This window comes from Malaclemys terrapin, chromosome 7, assembly GCF_027887155.1.
Source record: "Malaclemys terrapin pileata isolate rMalTer1 chromosome 7, rMalTer1.hap1, whole genome shotgun sequence".
NCBI classification, from domain to species: domain Eukaryota; kingdom Metazoa; phylum Chordata; order Testudines; family Emydidae; genus Malaclemys; species Malaclemys terrapin.
In genome coordinates, this window is record NC_071511.1 from 109055426 (window position 1) to 109076105 (window position 20680).

General features: G+C 40.9%; 1 protein-coding gene across 1 annotated transcript in view; it reads right to left on the minus strand.

Annotated features, from left to right (window-relative positions):
* DMBT1 (deleted in malignant brain tumors 1) overlaps positions 1–20680 on the minus strand; it is a 234414-nt gene that overhangs the window by 117817 nt on the left and 95917 nt on the right. Inside the window, 5 exon segments of the mRNA XM_054035621.1 lie at positions 3758–3960; positions 6976–7126; positions 8786–8824; positions 13155–13285; positions 13287–13379. Coding sequence (XP_053891596.1) covers positions 3758–3960; positions 6976–7126; positions 8786–8824; positions 13155–13285; positions 13287–13379 — 617 coding nt within the window.

The following is a 20680-nucleotide window of genomic DNA, read 5'->3' on the forward strand; positions in this document are numbered from 1 at the left end:
CACGTCTGTTCCATCCATTCACCGGTCTTTAAAAGACATGGGAAACGATCTGTGGAATAATGGGCAGTAATCTTTTTTCCATCTAGTGTAATTTCCACCCCCTCGAAATTGTAAAAAACACTGAGGAGTTGTGACTCATGCATCTGGTTATAGCCTATGCTTATGTGAATGCGCTGGATGCTATAGTAGAGCTGATTGGGAATTTATTGACAAACGTTTTTTCATTGGAATAATCTGATTCATCAAAACCAAAACTTTTCATGGAAACATATCTGTTTCAACAAGCCTTTCACTGGGAAGTTGTCTCAGGTCCAGGAGGGAAATTGGTTTTTTGATTGGCACTCACCTGATGTGAGAGAACCAGGTTCAAGTATCTGCTTCCAAATAAAGAACAGGAGTACTTGTGGCACCTTAGAGACTAACAAATTTATTTCAGCATAAGCTTTCGTGGGCTACAGCCCACTTCTTCAGATGCATAGAGTGGAACACACAGACAGAAGATATTTATACAGACAGAGAACATGAAAAGGTGGAAGTAGCCATACCAATTGTAAGAGGCCAATCAATTGAGATGAGCTATCAGTAGCAGCAGAAGAAAAAACTTTGAAGTGATAATCGAGATGACCCATAGAAGGTGTGAGGAGAACTCAACATGTGGGAAAAAAATTCAATTATTGAATTTGGGTTTTCTGCATCAGAGTGAATGCCTTAACTACCATGCTATTGGCTAGTGTGGGGAGCGCTTGTGCTAAAACTCTTGTGCTTTTTCATTAAGAGCAAAAACCCAAACAGTCTCATTTTTGTTCTGATGCAGAATGAAAACAAATTTGAAACCCTCAAAATTATTCTCCAAACCAGAATTTTCTTGTTTTCCAGCCATCCCTATGCTATACCACCAGAGCCTGTTGCGAGAAGAGCAAATAATGTACAGATAGCAAAATGTTATCTCACAAGGAAGGAACTGTGGTCTAGTGGCTCTAGCATGGTGTTGGGAGTCAAGAAATCTGGTTTCTACTCCCACATTTTTAACTGTCTTGTTGTGTGGCCCTTGGCAATCTCTTAAACTCTACGTCTCAGTTTCCCCATCTGTAAAAATGGGGATAAAGATCCTTTACTTCTAGGTAAGCTGTTTTGAGATGCATAAATTAACCCCTGTATATAAATGTAAAGTATTATTATGAGAAATCTGAATTAATTTTATATTTTGCAGATTTTCTGCATAATAAATAATGTTTTTTCTTTTCCACTTTTCCTGGGAATTCCTACACATCAGGGTAAGAGCTTCTTCCCATTTTTGCCAATTTCCTAAAATGCCAAGATTTTTTAATCTTTTGTCATCCTGACAGCTAATGAAGACTGCATAGTTAGGCTTATGAAAGCAAACCTCAGTCTGCCAGAGAAGCAAAATAGAACAATAGCATTAGGTTCTTTGAACAGACTCCATATTCTGACGTTTTGAGGTTTATTATTAATTAAGATATGTATTCGTTGTTAAGCGTCAAATTCTCTGCTGAGGGAAACTGAATCTTCCCTGTAGGCTGTTGGGCCCCAGAAAAGCTACTCCTGTGCACTCTTGACATGAGTCAGTGAGGGCTGGTGGATGGAAAAGGAACAGCCAGTAAATCTGTATTTTCAGTACGCACTGAACAGGACTTGCCCATGGCTGAGCCCAGCTTTTCTTTTTGCCAGGCCTATAAAATGTTCTGTCACCAACATCCTCAGTGCCTCACCCTCTGGGTACCCCTAAATCACTAACTGTTTTTCCATCCCTCAAAAAAAAAAAAAAGCCCCTTGTCCACTCTGCTCACACCCCTATCTGCATTAGTATAAATCAGCAATGTAATCCCAGCACATGCCGATACTTGGCTGACATTGTCACTCTTCCTCTCCTCCCCTGAACCATAGGGTGAGCACTGGATTGTGGCAGGGTATTGGGTAAGAGGATGGCAGAATAAAAGGGAGCAAGGACAGACAGAGGAGATGTGAGAGAGGGAATGAATAACTGCGGGAGACAAATATGAGAACCAGGGAGGAGAAGGGATTGGAAAGAAAAAGGAGAAAGTAAACATGAGGATAAGGAAAAAAGGAAGACAAATATCATAGAAAATATATCAGGGTGGCATGAGCAAGTCCTTTCCTATTTGGCAGCTTCCCAGCTACCAAACCCTCCTGTGCACCCGTGACATCCATTAGCACCATCCCTCCCCTGAAACAAATGTCTTGGATTTTCAACTTGAAAATATACAAACTATTTTCATCTTAAAACACAAATAGTGTCTGAAACTATTGACCTATTGTAAACATTTTTCGCAACTCAAACTCAGGCAGCTCCAAGGATCAGAGTAATCTTCTTGACGTTGTATCGCAATTCATCTAGCGAATTGTGGCACTGAAAGCTTTCGGCAAGTCAGGTTCTACTGATGTCTTTGCTAAGTCGGAGGAGAGGGGGACGTGTGTTCATTAGACCATTACATCAAGTTAGAAATAACCTTCAGTTATGTGAACTAATATGATGTTGACCATAGCTCTGCAGTCAGTGTAGACAGGAATGGGTCATATTGAACATCAGGTCAGCTAGTTGTGAGCAAACCCCAGGCCTCTCCAAACTGTCACAGCGCTGATGTGCAGAAATTAGAGGTCTTAGAGTTTCCCTGCATGACCTTTCTGTGGCCGCTCACTTGTGCTGTGCTGTGGTTCCAATGCAATTCGGGCTTTTTTTTTGCACCCATGGGACATGGATTTGGCTATAAGACAATATTAGACACCTGGAGTTTCCTCATCTCTAAATTGAGTTGACTTGTATGTGGCTCTAAGTGAGTTCACTAACCTAGAAAAGGTAACAACTAATTAACAAAAACAACATTTACAAGGCAGTCTAGTCCTTTTTAGACCCACAATATTATACATGATTAATAAAGACCGACCTGTCAGATAAGTATTGCTTAATACATCTCGGGCCAGATGCTCAACTGTAAATCAGCATAGCTCCTTTTGCAGTGCTAAAATAGTACAACTTTTCCTAATGTTAAACCTTTGCATGTGGTAATGCTATAAGCTAACGGTGCCTCCATGATCCTGAGAAGAAGCCGACCCCCTCTTCCCCCCAGAATTCTTGCCAATTTGGTCCAACAAGAAACAGTCTTTCCTGATCCCATACCATGTGATCAGTCAGAACTCAGCATCATAAGCAACACAGCACTGATGCTATACTAAGGGGATGGAAGGCAGGGTAGCTGGCTGTAGAACACTTTTTGAAAAGACTGGATAAGCTTAAATAGACTAGGTGGAGGGAGCACAAGAGCCAACTGGCTAGCACATTCCCTCCCCTACAACCAATGGGGAAGGTGGTGGACCCTAAGTGATAGCCCCCCCTTTCCCAGCCACACATGCTATTTCATGTCAGCCAATTCCCCCGCACCATGTGGGCACTGCGTCCTTCCCCTGTGGCCACTCAATGTTCCTCCCCCTTTGATTGTGGAGGAGGCGCATTTTTGTGCAGGGTGCATAGTTTTCTGGTAAACTTCATACTCTCTTTACATTTGGAACTTTCTCTGTTTACATTCTTAACCTACATGCATTGTTGTAAAACTCTCCCATTCCGATGAAATTGCTAAAACTATCTACTATCAAAGAAGAAATAAAAAATGGATAATATAAGAGAGAATGAGAATCCGAAATAATTAGTGCATTCGGCCAGGTTCACAAAATATATGCTCCATGCTAACCAGCATATCTGAGACAAAGTAATTGTTCTTACCTCGGAAGAAAGTATAATAAGAAGCATGAAATCCTGTATTTTGGTAACTGCCATCGCTCAAAAACACAACCATCATTCTGTTTGAATAGGATGTAAATGCTTGATAGCCACCAGTACATATTCTTCCCAGCAAAGTAGATGTGTATGACTCTTGCGCATAGATTTCAATAAAATCGTGAGTGCAGTTAGTGTCCTGCTCCAGTCTGCGGAGGGAAAGTTAGACTGTACTTGTAAATTATCCTTTTGGCTGTCAGTCAAAACACTTTTTGAAAATGTTGAAAGTGCCTCAGACATTGTGGCCAGCAGTCTACAGTAGCCTGATCTCTCGTTACACGTGCCAATTGCTAGCATTTTTGCTTGCCTACCACTAATACTACATTTCTGGTACCCTGGAATGTTCATTCATGCAGAAGTGACAGGTTACACAAACACAATTAGAGCCCGTGTTTTGAAAATGTGGCCTTTAGTGGAAATTACGGGTATATCTTTGTAACTCACACACCTCTGGGTGCGGTGTTCTGTCCCACCTAGTGGCACCGAGACCATTTAGAAAGACAGAGAGATTAATGAGTCTGCTCTACAGCCTTAGCTAACAGCCAATTGGCTTTTAGCTCATGAAGTAGAGGCTCATCCACTAAGCTCCAGAGGCCCCAGGTTAAATCCCGCCCGCCGACAACCAGGGTCTGTCACTGTTACATCTACACAGCAATATAAGCCCAGACTCTCTTTGTTAACCTAGGGTTCAAACATAGGGACCCATAATCCCGCAGGGCTGGAGGGTTCGAGCCCATGTTAAGCTAGGGTCCGAGCCCATGTTAAGCTGGGCTCTATTACTTTTCTGTCTGCATGCAGCCCTTGCTTGACTCAGGTCCCAGAAGTCTTCCAGATGTATCCCAGAGTTCCTGGGGGCAACTTCCTTAGTCCTTCGATGCTGACAATCTGTGATGCAGTCTATTGCACGCTGTTGCAAAACGAAGCCACACCTCCCTTTGCATACTGTAGCAGCTCAGATCAGCATGAACCCATTGTCTGCTGAACATGGGTCTGCAAGTACACTATCAGTAGGGCCCTACCAAATTCATGGTCCATTTTGATCAATTTCACAGCCAGAAGGTTTTTTAATTGGTCAATTTGACGTTTTCAGATGTTTACATCTGAAATTTCATGGTGTTGTAACCATGGGGGTCCCAACCCAAAAGTATCTGGAAGTGGGTCTGAGCTCCCTCACTACCCCCCAGATATCATGGGAAAGGGCTTATTTCACCATCCGTGACATGCTTTTCACAGCCGTGAAATTGGTAGGGCCCTAACTATCAGTGGAGACCGATCAGAAGAAGCCTTTTGCAAAGAGAGCTGCTTCCTGGTCACAAGAGCACAGCCAGATGTTGGTGCACGGTGTCTGAGCGCCCCTGCACACACAGCCCCATGGGAGCAAAGAGGGCAGAGAGCAGAGTGGGGACCAAGAGGCTACAGGGAGGGGGAGTAGCATAGCTCCTGGCTCAGCATGGCCAGGGAACGGATGACCCCCCAACACTCTAGCTGTTCTCCCTCCCGGCATGGCAGCCGCTTGGTCCCCACTATGCTTTCTGACCCCTTCTGCCCTCCCTGGGGCAATGTATGCTGGGGCACCCGGACAACGTGCACTGTGCGGGTGGCAAGTTGGAGCCAGTCCCAAAACTTCCTCACAGCCTCCCAGGGATCCGTTGCCCCTGCCTCCCGGGGTGCAGCAGGGGAAGGCATAATGGATTCCTAGGGGGTGCTGGAACACTCTGAACCCCCAGATCTGGGGATGCACTTCGCTCTGCAGCCGGCAGAAATCTGGGGTGTGTGTCTGTTTTTCCTCTGAAACCAACATATTATTAAACTTCAAAACAGACAGCCAAAGAAAAACACCTTCATTGAAAATCCCAATTTGAATCTTAAGAGTTGCAACGTTTCCTAGTTTGACAGTCCTGGAGACTGATGTCCTAATTATCCTCAGAACAGGTGCACATGGGCATTTTCCTGCCAATGTGACTCAGCCTAGAGGTGGCGAGACCAATTCTCAGATTAGATGGTAGTTCAGTATAAAGCCTTCACAAACTGCAATCATTCTCCTGAGACAGCTACCAAATGAGCGAATAATGTGGTATATGTACTCATAGCTCCTTATGGGCACCTGAGTCCCATCAATAGCACTGTCACAGGAGGAAAGAGAATGGGCAGTAGAATTTCCCTACTGTGCAACATATTCGTCGGGTTAGCGTGTCAATGCTAGGGTGTGGGGGAGGGGAAGCTAGGCATTCTGGGATAGGGTTACTTTGACTTGGGTGTGCGCACTGCAGTGTGGATGCCAGAGACCTAGGTTAGAGCTCCGGTCAGAAAAACCTTTATCTAGGTTTAAAATGCAGTGTAAATGCACAAGTCCAGGGTTCCCTGACATGGGTCAGCTGACTTGAGTCCCACTAACCCCAGGCTTTCACTGCTGTGTAAACATTCCCTATGTTACTGTACAATGTGCTCACCCTCTATCAACAAATGTCCAGGTGAAGATTTAATATTTTTAATATTTAACATTAAAATTGTAATCCTCTTTAAAGAAACCTATGAGAAAATAAAAATGCTTCATGCATACTTTTAACCAAACGAAGATATAATATCATGGTATAGATAGGACTGATGTTCTGAGAACATTTCTTTATGTCCTCAAGTCACCATATGCGTGATCTAATTTCAACGTTATGTTATTTGTGCACTGTAATTTACTTACAAATCAACATTAGATGAAGAGCACAACCTAATCTCGTGAATTCCCCCAAGTTATTGTATTCGTTATACTTAACGTTTTGTACTCATGCACGGATGACGTGAAATTGCAATTATATATATATATCATATGCACACAGGAGACAGATTTTTTTTTTGTAAAAACAAAGCCTAATTGCAACAACCTTTCAGAGTTTTTGCAATGTAACCAACCCATGTAATGCACCCAGTCTGGTGACTTTGGAAGTCTGGTGTGCACATACGAAATGTAATTAGTGCACACGTGAGTCAGAAAAATTCATTAAATGGGATGAATGTACACCCCATGGTGTTACTCATACATCCATAATGCATTTGAATGGTTAAAGGGCCTTCTAATAAAGATCCGTGAAAATAAATGACCAACTGGATAGCACAATAATTAAAGATCAAAAAAGACTAAATTACTTATAAATATCGAGTGCTTTACTTACGCAACATGGTCAAACTGGACATGTACATAACCATTGTATTGCACTTGTATTTCCCAGATGCATCGTGCATTGCTTGGATAGTAACTAGGATAGTTTGGACTAGAGAATGTCCCATAAGAACCTGAGAGGTAGCCACCACAGTGGTAATAGTCTAAAAACAAACATAAAAGAAAAGGTCTATATTTCTGTAAGAACTATTATAGTTACAAAAACATCAATTTGTGAGTCTGGGAGGTCATCTTGGATTGTGACAATCAGTATAAAAAAAAACTACATTTAGGAAGTGTGGTCCCCAGCTATTGAGAAAAAATGACACAACTAAGAAAATTGCATTCTTCCAGCTCAGAATAGCAAGGTTTTGTGGACAAATCTCCACAGAACTGTTATTCCAGCCTGTTCCACTGAAGTCAATGGAGTTATACTGATGTCAGTAAGGATAGAATTCAGCCCAAACACTTTTAAAACTGTGTAGAAATTGGTGTTCTCAGAGTTTCATGCCAATGTGTTTTGTTTTTGATATAGGAAAATTTGCCTCCGTCCACAAAGTTGCTCTTCAACTAACAAGCTCAAAGGATCCTAAAATAATCATGTATGCAGGGTGGAGGAGCACTTTTTGAAAATCTGGTCCCCAAAGGAAAACTATAACAGTCTCAAATGTGCCTTACTATCTCCTGGAGAAGGACAGGGAACAGAAGTGATAGAGAGTGGAATGGACTGAACAAAAAATGCTGAAAAGAGACAATTACCAGGTCTCGTCGAGTTTGAAAGATAAAAGAGAAGGACGGGGTTAGTGCTTTTTTGTTTTGTTTTGGGCACTATAATATTTTACCAAAAATATATAGAAACCAGTGTAATTGTAATTAACTTGGAGCTAAAGAGCAACAAGTAGGGTAACACAGACACAGTGAGTTCCTGAAAGCAGCATAGCACCCTCAAATCACTAACTTCTGGATGAATGAGACGGATGCAACCAGTGACCTCAGTCAATGAACATTTTGACCAATAAGAGATTCATATAAAACTTTCACTGCAATTGATGCATCTTTGGATCACAAGCATTTGAAGGTGCAGATCAAGTTACTTCTGTCATGAAAATTATAATAATGATAACACCACCAAGATCTTCTATAGCCTTTTTCATCAATAGCTCTCAAAGCAAGTTACCGAACAGGTAAGTATATTATCCTCAGTGTATAGATGGGGAAAATGAGAGACAGAGAGGGACTGTAGTAATTTTTTTTTTTAATTGGTGAGTAAGAGAAAAGGCTGGATGGTGTTCAGTTAGTAAGCTCACTAAGCTCTCTTATAATACAGCTCTTCTATGAAAAGTGATTCCAACCTGTTCCATGGTTATTGTCTCATCAAATGTACTCAAGTATCACTAGGCTCTAGAGTCCTATTTGTGAAAACATATACACACATGCTTAATTCTGCTGACAGGAATAGTTTCATTGAGGCCACTGGGCCTAGTCACGTCAGCCAAGTTAAGCACATACATACGTGTTTGCAGGATTGGGGCCTATGTGCTTACTTTAAAGCATAAATACCTAAATAAACTACTACAGTACTACCGTATCCCTACTTAGAAGTGCTAGCTGTCAAAAGAAAGAAAAAGTTGATATTCAAAAAAATGTATTGCCCTCAGCCTGAAGACAGCCTGCAAAACATACAGAGGTTTATCACCATGCCGTACTTATTTTCCTATCCAAGGAATCTGATGCCATTTATATGGGAATTATTTCTGTATTATAATGAAATAATTAAGAAGAATACAAAATGGAAATAAAGAAGTAAAAGAATTATGAATTACCTGTTGAAGACAGCCATGTAGTAGTAGTAGTAGTAGTAGCTATTAATACAAAAGGAGAATAATACATAAATCAGCAACATCTTTAATAGTGAGAGAAAGACTTATAGAGTAATGTGCCAAATTCAAGATAACACCAATAAAATCATAACCAAATTAAAAGCATAACTGAATGGGGGGAGAAGATAGATGGAGAGAGAAAGGATGAAAATTAGAACATGGTAGGTATATAGGTGGATGGAGAGAGATGGCTGGCTAGACATTCATGACACTAGAGAATACAAAGCAGGGACCCATCTTGCAAATAACACAACTATATTTCTAGCCAATTGCATAATTCACAAAGCTGATAAAAAGCTAGTTGTCTGCATTTCCTCTGATTACTGTAATGAAAACACTTACTTAAAAGAAGAGGAAGGAGAAAACAGAGTTAAGAAATATGAATGTTAACCCTTTGGGATCCAATCCTGTAAACATGCATGTGAATCCCCACCACTGGAGGTTTTGAAGAAAGGATTAAATGAAAATCTATCAGGGATGTTCTAGGTATCCTGGTCTTAGCACAGAGGGAAAATATAGATGGAATCTCAAGATCCCTTTCAGCCCTACATTTCCAACAATAATTCTCTTCTGCTTACTAGCCCTATATAAGTCAATATGACTATTTAAATGAATGTTCATGCGGATTAATTATTATTGTTTTTATTTATATTGCTGTAGCTCCTAGGAGCCCCAGTCATAGACCAGACTCCTTTGTGCTAGGGTCTGTTTTTCATTTTCAATGACATCTCTCAGTATCACGAGAAGACATTTGCTAAGGTGTTTGATTTTCTTGCATGTGTCATGTAGATCCTGAAAGAAATTCATTCTAGGAATGCATTTCTTTTGTTAGGAAGAGGGATATTTATAAATAAAACTGGGCAAAAGATTTTCGGCAAATAGATTTTTAGCATTACGAATGACTCTCTGAATTGCCACTATGAATGACAATTAATTCATTGGGAGAGGGGCAAAGTGTAAGAATGACTCTATAGGCTGGTGGTTAGGACGTTCAGCCTTTGCAGACAACTGTAGCCCTTTCTGGAGTCTGATTTGTCTTGGGTACCGCCAAGTTACACCTCCCTTAAAAACTACTTGCTTACAGAAAATGAGACATTAAAATAGAAAAGTGTCACAGCATCCGAGCACTGAAAAATTACTTACTTTCTCATTTTACCATGTAATTATAAAATAAATCAAGTGGAATATAAATATTGTACTTATATTTCAGTGTATAGTATTATAAAGAAGCATAAACAAGTCGTTGTCTATATAAAATTTTAGTTTGTCCTGACTTCGCTACTGCTTTTTATGTTGCCTGTTGTAAAACTAGGCAAATATCTAGATGAGTTGATGTACTCCCTGGAAGACCTCTGCATACCCCCAGGGGTACTCCTGGTTTAGAACTACTGACTTAAGGTATGGCAGATCCAAATTCAAAGGCCCTACTCCAATGACAATTTCATTATTTATACAAAGTAGGACAGATGGGACAGGAGAGATGGAGAAAACTCTATATCAGGACATCCCATAGCTCAGTGGCCCAGGAATACTCCTGAAATATGGAAGACCCAAGTTCAAATCCCTTTTCCATATCAGGCAGAAGGGAAATTGAATCTGGGCCCAGCTCTATTTGTAGTAGTCAAAAACTCAAGGAAAACGTTTTCAGGGGGTAAAATGCTTCTTTATGTATGTTTGTACAGTACCCAGCACAATGAGGCCTAGGGCTTTGAGCGCTGTGGTAATATAGCTACTAAACAATCATAGTCATTTGACCCTACAGTCTGAAGGATCAGAGACGCTTACAGCTGCAAGAACTACTCTGTTGTGAAGTCTCATTTAATGTTTCTTATGGAGCTTTCTGTGCCGTTTTATTTTGCTAGAGTAACAGTCAGCCTTCAGAAATCTGATCGAAGAGTATTGCAGGTTTGCAGAAATTATCAGTGTAGTTTAAAATCTTGTTATCTATTTTTAACCATTGAGGGCCCTCAAACTCTTCAGCATAACTATTGTCCCTGGCCCTTTTTCTGATATCTATGAGAGCCACTCTCCTCTGGCTCTCAGGGTAGAATGCACAGTGCAACAGGCTCCGCCTTCTTTCATTACACCAGCTTATATATGCCAATAACTCCTGCATCTGGTATCCCTGTTTGGGAGCAGTAATGCTGTTGTTTGTTGAATTGGGAAGCATTGGGAAAGAGAAATAAAGCGAAACAACAATGTTAAAAAGAGATAATTACCAGGTGTCGTCGAGTCTGAAAGATAAAAGAGAAAGACACAGCTTAGTGAGTTTGATTTTTTGGCATGGTAATGTTTTTTCCAAAAATAAGTAGAAAACCTTGTCGCTGTAATTAACGTAGTGCCAAAGAGCAGCAAATAGGGCACCAAAGAAACAGGGGGTCTCTCAAAGCTGCACTGCACTCTGAAATCACTAGGTAATTCAGAGGAATGCAATCTTAGGCCTCAATCCTATCAACACATATGTGTACACAAGCTAGAAAGTAATTCCATTGACTTGAAACCAATGGATTAAACGTGATTAAAAGTTAAGCATGTGTTTAGGTGCTTGACTGGATTGGTGCCTATGGAATTGTTCATCTTGTGAGAGATCCTTGATATTCGGAAATGCCTAAGGGTATTAACTATCAGTTCCATAACTTACATTAATTTCAAGTCTGGGAATCTAAATAATGCTCAGGCTATTCCCAAATATTAAGTAGTGCTGAGCATTTTTATAGAAGATACAAACCAAAAAAATACATTTGGATTTCTTCAGATTACTAATCATTTTATTTATTTGATGCTCACTGAAGTCAGGGATGCCTAAAAATGGATTTGAGCAAAGTTTAGTGTGAGCAGGCAATGTGATTATTTCCCTACACTGAGGCTATCCCAGTCCTGAATTCTGTTGAACTAAGAGTCCTGTGATAGAAAATTGATAGAAAAACACCACCAAGCACATTTTGACTTGCAACTTATGCTATATTCTAATGAGTTAAGGGCAAGACACCAGGATCAAATTCACATAAATAAGGTAGCAATTTTAACCAATTATTTTTACCAATAAGTAATTCATAGAAAGATTTCACTGCAATTGAATGGGGAAAATGAGTGACAGGGAGGGAAAGTAGTATTTTTTAAAAATTTTTGGTGAGCAAGAGAAAAGGCTGGATGGAGTTTAATTAGTAAGTTCACTGGCCCTATCTTATTTCTCTTATAGTACAGCTCTGCTCTGAAAAGTGATTCCATCCTGTTCCATGTTTATTGTCTCATCAATTTCCATATCAAACATACTCAAGTTGAGAAATAAACCAGTGCTAGGTTTTATTTTTTGTCCTGTTTGCCAGTCATGCATGTCCATCCTGGGTTCTAAGTTCTAAGCCCTTTTCTTTCTCTCTTTTCCTTTTTATCATCATCAGTAATAAAGATTCTGCAGGGCAAATTACGCCCTCTGTACCAGCTGTGCAACCTCTTTGGCTTCACTGGCTTTGCACACATGTACCTGTTAGGAATTTAGTAAATAAACTTCCTGATGATGAAGGGTTCACAGGACTAAAATGCAATAAATATTTATTAGAGAATAAAAATGAGAACAAACAAAGTCTCTTTAAGAGCACCTATGCCCGGCTAAATATCTTCAGCAATGTGTTTTTGGCAGAAATGTCCAAAACTGAAGCAGCCTTGATTTTGGTGTATCGGTTGAGGCACCCTTAACTTAAAAGGTTTTCACTCAGGCAGCCTACAGAACATACCAAGTACTATGACCTTCTTCATCTTATCCCCACAGTGAAAGGTTGCATAGTGAAAGATCTAACAGGCATGCAACAACATTTAAATTAGAGATAGGCCCAAACCACAGTTTAGGCATGGATCTAAATGTTCCCAAAGGTCAAGTGTATTTGTATTCATGGTTTTGGTACTGTTCCATCTCTAAGTTTATTAATACATTTTTAAAATTCTGGACAGATTTTATTCAGCGAGCCAGAGTCATGGAAAAACATAAATGTAGGGGGGGTTGTATTTTATGAGTAACTTGAAGCCAATGGGACCTTCTTGGATGATTCAAATTATTTATGTGCAGAAGTATTTGTAGGATTATTTTTCCTTCTTCTGGGCCCAATTCTTAAACTCTTACTCATGTTGTGTAGGAACATACCCCGTAAGAAGGTCATCTAAAATCATTGGATCTTTCAGATTATGGCAGTAAGGCACTCCTCTATGTGAGTAAGCATAGCAGAACTGGTCAAAAATCAGAAAATGCCTGTAGAGATGGAATCAACATCTTCACTGGGACCACAGTTACATGAGTCCCATCTTAGACTAAGGTAGTCCTAAAGATAGGATTCATTACCTCCACAATGCAGATAATCAAGGAGAATATTTTTTGAGTCCTGACCAAAATATACAATTCTTGTTGCTGAAATGCCCTATCCACATCCAGGCTGCCTTCAAACCACCCCTGCTTTCTGTGTTCCATTATTCATCACAAACCCTTGCCCAATTTCATTTGTAATAAAGTTCAACATGACCCTCACATCTGTTCCATCCATTCACCAGTCTTTGAAAGACATGGGAAATGATTTGTGAAATAATGGGCAATAGTCTTTTTCCAACTAGTGTAATTTCTCTCCTCCCTCATCCCCTTCCTCCCTCCCCCTCCGAAATCATGAAAAACACTAAGGTGTTTGAATCATGCATCTGGTTATCCTTATGTTAATGCTGGATGCTATACTCTAGCTGCTTGGGAATTTTTTGACAAATTTTTTTTTGGTTGGAAAATGCTGATTCATCAAAACAAAAACTTTTCATGGAAACATCTGTTTCAACAAACCTTTCACTGGGAGATGTCTTAGGTCCAGGAGAGAAGTTGGTTTTCTTTGGCACAGTGTGTGGGGGGGCACTCACCTGATGTAAGAGACCCAGGTTCAAGTGTCTGCTCCCTGATAGGTAGAGCAGGGCATTGAATTTGAGTTTTCTGCATAATAGGTGAATGCCTTAACTTAGCTATTGTGGGGAGGGCTTGCGCTAACACTCTTGTGCTTTTTTATTAAAATCCAAACAGTCTCATTTTTGTTCTGATGCAGAATGAAAACAAATTTTAACACCTCAAAATTATTCTCCAAACCAGAATGTTCTGGCTTTCCGGTCATCCCTATTTTATACCACCAGAGCCTGTTGAGAGAAGAGCAAGTAATGTACATATAGCAAAATGTTATATGACAAGGAAGGAACTGTGGTCTAGTGGCTCTAGCATGGTGTTGGGAGTCAAGAAATCTGGTTTCTACTTCCACATTTTCAACTGTCTTGTTGTGTGGCCCTTGGCAATCTCTTAAACTCTATGTCTCCATTTCCCCATCTGTAAAAATGGGGATAAATATCCTTTACTTCCAGGTAAGCTGTTTTGAGATCCATAAATTAACCCCTGTATATAAATGTAAGGTATTATTATGATAAATCTGAGTTAATTTTATATTTTGCAGATTCTCTGCATAATAAATAATGGTTTTTATTTTCTGCTTTTTCCTGGGGATTCCCATGTATCAGGGTAAGAGCTTGTTGCCATTTTTGCCAATTTCCTAAAATGCCAAGATTTTCTAACCTTCCATCATCCTGCCAGCTAATGAAGACTGCATAGTTAGGCTTATGAAAGCGAACCTCCATCTGCCAGAGAAGCAAAATAGAACACTACCATTTGGTTCCAAAGTTTGAATGGTTATTTGAACAGAACCCATATTCTGATATTTAGATTAAGATTTGTATTAATTGGTAAGCGTCAAATTCTCCGCTGAGGAAAACTGAATCTTCCCTGTAGCTTTGCTGGGGCTCCACAGCCTACTCTCACTGCACTCTTGACACGTGTTAGTGAGGGTTGGTGGATGGAAAAGGAAGAGCCAATCCATTTGCATTTTCAGCGACCCACTGAACACGACTTGATCATGGCTGAGCTCAGCTTTATTTTTGCCAGGCCTATAAAATATTCCGTCACCAACATCCTCAGCTCCTCACCCTCTGTGCACCCCTAAATCACTAACACATCCTAAATACCACAGCACTGATGCTAAACTAAGGTGATGGAGGGCAGGGTAACTAGCTGTAGCAAGACACTTTCTAAAAAGACTGGATAAGCTTAAATCGGCTAGGTGGGGGGTGCACAAGAGCCAAAAGGCTAGCTCATTCCCTCCCCTACAGCCAATGGGGAAGGTGGTGGACCTTAAGAGATAGCCTCCCCTTTCCCAGCCACACATGCTCTCTCACATTAGCCAACTCCCCCCACACCATGTGGGCACTGCATCCTTCCCCTGTGACCACTCAATGTTCCTCCTCCTTTGATTGTGGAGTAAGGGGATTTTTGTGCAGGATGCATATTTTTCTGGAAAACTTCATACTCTCTTTACATATGGAACTTTTCCTGTTTACATTCGTAACCTACATGAAGTGTTGTAAAACTCTCCCATTCCGCTGAAATTGCTAAAACTATCTACTGTCAAAGAAGAAATAAAAATGGATAATATAAGAGAAAGAATGAGAATCCTAAATAATTAGTTCATCTGGCCAGGTTCACAAAATATATGCTCCATGCTAACCAGCATATCTGAGACAAAGTAATTATTCTTACCTATGAAGACAGTATAATAAGAAGCATGAAATCCTGTATTTTGGTAACTGCCATCGCTCGAAAACACAACGGTCATTCTGTTTGAATTGGATGTAAATATTTCATAGCTACCAGTACATATTCTTCCCAGCAAAGTAGATGCATTTGGCTGTCGCTCATAGATTTCAATAAAATCGTGATTGCAGTTACTACTCGGTTCCAGTCTGTGGAGGGAAAGTTATACTGTACTTGTAAATTATCCTTTTGGCTGTCAGTCAAAACAGTTTGTTGAAAGTGTCCCAGAACTGTTGGCCTGCAGTCTATAGTAGCCTGACCTCTCATTACACATGTGCCAGTTGCTAGCATTTCTGCAGGCATGCAGATAAATACTTGCCGACCACAGATACTACATTTTTGGCACACTGGACTGTTCGTTCATGCAGAAGTGGCAGGTTTCACACACACACACAGTTAGAGGCCATGTTTTGAAAATGTGGCCTTTAGTGGAAATTATGGGTACGTCTACACAGCAATGTAAGCCTGAGCTTAAGCCCAGACTCAACCTAACTCCCCTTGCATCCATACACCAATTGTGTTAACCTGGAACTCGAACCTAGGGTGACAGGATTCTGCAGGGCTGAGGGGGTCCGAGCCAATGTTAAGCTGGGACCTCGGGCCTGGGCCCTATTACTTTTCTGTCTGCATGCAGCCGTAGCTTCACTCAGGTCCCAGAAGTCTTCCAGATTTATCCCAGAGTTCCTTGGGGCAACTTCCTCAGTCCTCTCAATGCCAACAATCTGTGGTACAGTGTATTGCACTCTATTGCAAAAGGAAGCCACACCTCACTTTGCATAGTGCAGCAGCTCAGATGAGCACTAACTCATTGCCTGCTGAACACCGGTCTGCAAGTACACTGTTAGTAGGGCCCTACCAAATTCAAAGTCTGTTTTGATCAATTTCACAACCAGAGGGTTTTTTAATTGGTCAATTTCACATTTTCAGATGTTTGCATCTGAAATTTCACGTTGCTGTAACTGTGGGGGTTCCAACCCAAAAGGTAACCGGAGATGGGTCTGATCTTTCCTACCTCCCGCCAGTGGCTGTGCTGGGAAAGGACAAGTCCTGTCCCTCCCCAGCCTGGTCGGTACTCGCAGTGAAAGCCCCCCGGCTGAGGCGCTCAAAGCAGCACGGGGGAGATCAGATTTCATGGGAAAGTGCTTATTTCATTGTCCGTGACATGTTTCTCACAGCCATGAACTTGGTAGGGCCCTAACTATCAGAAAACTGCAGGGTTTTCAATGGAGACCGATCAGAAGAAGCTTTTTGCAAAGAGAGCTGCTTCCTGGTCACAAGAGCACAGCCAGATGTTGGTGCACAGTGTCTGGGCTCCCCTGCACACACAGCCCCATGGGGGCAAAGAGGGCAGAGAGCAGAGTGGGAACGAAGCGGCTACAGGGAGGGGGAGTAGCATAGCTTCTGGCTCAGCATGGCCAGGGAAGGGATGACCCCCCAACACTCTGGCTGTTTCCCCTTCCTGCAGGGCAGCCGCGTGGTCCCCGCTATGCTTTCTGACCCCTCCCTGGGGCTGTGCATGCGGGGGCATCCGGACAGCGTGCACTTTGCGGGTGGTGAGTGGGAGCCAGCCCAAAAGCCTCCCAGGGATCCCCTATCCCTGCCTCCCAGGGTGCAGCAGGAGAGGGGATAATGGATTCCTGGGGGGGGGGGGGGGGGTTGAACACATTGCACGCCAAGCTCTGAGGATGCACTTTGCTCTGCAGCCAGCAGAAGCCAGGCTGGGGTGTGTGAGTGTTTCTCCTCTGTAACCCACATATTATTAAACTTCAAAACAGACAGCAAAAAATAAATAAAAAACCAGCAAAACAAAAACACCTTCATTGAAAATCCCATTTTGAATCTTAAGAGTTGCAACGTTTCCTAGTTTGACAGTCCTGGAGACTGATGTCCTAATTATCCTCAGAACAGGTGCACATGAGCATTTTCCTGCCAATGTGACTCAGCCTAGAGGTGGCGAGACCAATTCTCAGATTAGATAGTAGCTCAGTATAAAGCCTTTTCTAACTGCAATCATTCTCCTGAGACAGCTACCAAATGAGCGAATAATGTGGTATATGTACTCATAGCTCCTTATGGGCACCTGAGGCCCATCAGTAGCACTGTCACAGGAGGAAAGAGAATGGGCAGTAGAATTTCCCTACTGTGCAACATATTCGTCGGGTTAGAGTGTCAATGCTAGGGTGGGGGGGAGGGGAAGCTAGGCATTCCGGGATAGGGGGATTTTGACTTCAGTGTGCGCACTGCAGTGTGGATGCCAGAGACCTAGGTTAGAGCTCCGGTCAGAAAATCCTTTATCTAGGTTTAAAATGCAGTGTAAATGCACAAACCCAGGGTTCCCTGACATGGGTCAGCTGACTTGAGTCCCACTAACCCCAGGCTTTCACTGCTGTGTAAACATTCCCTATGTTACTGTACAATGTGCTCACCCTCTATCAACAAATGTCCAGGTGAAGATTTAACAAATTTAATATTTAACATTACAATTTTAATCCTCTTTAAAGAAATCTATGAGAAAATAAAAATGTTTCATGCATACTTTTAACCAAACAAAGATATAATATCATGGTATAGATAGGACTGATGTTCTGAGAACATTTCTTTATGTCCTCAAGTCACCATATGCGTGATCTAATTTCAAAATATTATGTTATGTGTGCACTGCAATTTACTTACAAATCGACATTAGATGAAGAGCACAGCCTAATCTCCTGAATTCCCCAAGTTATTGTATTTATTATACTTAACGTTTTGTACATATGCTGGATGACGTGAAATTGCAATTATATATATCACTTGCACATAGAAGACAGAATATTTTTTTGTAAAAATGAAGCCTAATTGCAACACCCTTTCAGAGCTTTTGCAATGTAACCAACCCATGTAATGCACCCAGTCTGGTGCTTTTGAAGTCAGGTGTGCACATAGAAATGTAATTAGTATAGACGTGAGTCAGGAAAATTCATTAAATGGGATGAACATACATGCTTAATGGTGCTACTCATACATCCATAATGCATTCAAATGGTTAAAGGGCCCTCTAATAAAGATCAGTGAAAATAAATGACCAACTGGATAGCACAATAATTAAAGATCAAAAAAGGCTAAATTACTTATAAATATCTAGTGCTTTACTTACGCAATATGGTCGAACTGGACGTATACGTAACTATTATATTCCACTTGTATTTCCCAGATGCATCGTGCATTGTTTGGATAGTAACTAGGATAGTTTGGACTAGAGAATTCCCCAGAAAAACCTGAGAGGTGGCCACCACAGTCGTAATAGGCTAAAAACATACATAAAAGCAAAGGTCAATATTTCTGTAAGAACAATTATAGTTACAGAAACATTAATTTGTGAGTGTGGGAGGTCATATTGGATTGTGACAATCAGAATAAAAAAAGCTACACACAGGAAGTGTGATCCCCAGCTATTGGGAAATAAAGACATTTCTAGGATAATTCCATTCTTCAAGCACAGAATAGCAAGGTTTTGTGTACAAATCTCCACAGAACTGTTATTCCAGCCTGTTCCACTGAAGTCAATGGAGTTATACTGATGTCAGTAAGGACAGAATTCAGCTCAAACACTTTTAAAACTGTGTAGAAATCAGTGGTTAACTTCTCAGAGTTTCATGTGAACGTTTCTTTGTTTTGGATATAGGAAAATTTGCCTCCTTCCACAAAGTTGCCTTTCAGCTAACAAGCTCAAAAAATCATACGTGCAGGGAGGAGGAGGAGCACTTTGAAAATCTGATCCTCAAAGAAAAATTGTAACTGTTGCAAATGTACCTTACTATCTCCTGGGGAAGGACAGGGAACAGAAGTGAGAGTGTGTGGAATGGACTGAGGAGAACTATATTTATTCTCCACACCTCAATTCTCTGAGGGTACAATATGTTAGACTATGGCTGTGACATGCATCTGTACAGTTCAACAAATGTACTGAACCAGGTTTGACTTTTGGCCCTTCATATTGCTATTCAACCTGTCCTTCCTCTCATTTCAGTCACATGGCAACGGCTCCCTGAAATCATACGTTACAGCTGCGAAACATTTCAAGCACAGAATCCCATAAAAGAGAAATCTCTGAAAGAAACCAGCATGAGTTAGCACTTACCAGTTGTTGTATACCAGGGCCATGATGGAGTGTATCCCGGTGTTTCTGCAGGAAGATAACAGGCAAAACTAGAGACCTATGGTGAATTTTCACAGGGTGGCCAAAAGTATATCCCCTTTGCCAAATTCCAGCTCCCTACACCCAATCATGGAAGCTCAAGAGCTCCTTAATGAAACAGTTTAAAGAATGTTTTTAACCTGGGCAAAACAACATGTTTTCCCTAATCTTATTTTTGAAAACAGAAGAAATTTTGTAGTTGAAACTTCCCAAAATACATCAGTGTGTGGCAAACATTCATGGATTTGAGCCTAAATGGTTGAAGTTTGGCAAAGTTATAAGCAACTGCAAATTGACCCTTATCATGGACAGTGTTAGGCAACCTTAAGTAAAAGTGGCACTAGCAGCTCTGCCTGTAATAAATTTCAGTAGTGATTCTGTACATGTGCATGTAAGCATATTAAAATTTATTTCTTGATGGATAATATGTAAGTGATAAGTTACCTGTTTCTGAAGCTGTTGTATATCCAGAAACTGTTAGGGTGAAATGTGAGAAATTTTAGCATCAGTTAATAGTGTTTTATAACTGGAACTGGGCAAAATTTTTAGGCGAAATCTTTTTCCAGAAAAAAAAGGTAGATTCGGCAATACCAAAACATTTTGCAATTTGCATAGAATTGAAACTGTAAATTTGGAAGCAATGCACGATGCTATTGGTCAGTTACAGGTGACCTGAAGTTATATTTTCTTGCAGTCAGTCTATATCTGTTATCAATAGCAGGACTGAACACTGGGACTGGGTGAATAAAGGATTTTTCAGTTCTCTGGCAGTTTCAAAAAATTAAAAAAAAAATCCATTTGGTTTGATCTGAAACTGAAAGTGCCCCCCCCCCAATATCATCAAAATGACAAAATGACAAAAACATTATTTTAGATCAAATGAAATGATTTTTGGAGCATTTTAAAATAGAAGCACAGGAAATAAAGGGTTAGAGTCACAAAACAGTTGGAGGAAGCTTCCTTATACCCTTCAGCTCAATGGTTGGGACGCTCGCCTGAGATGTGGGAGACC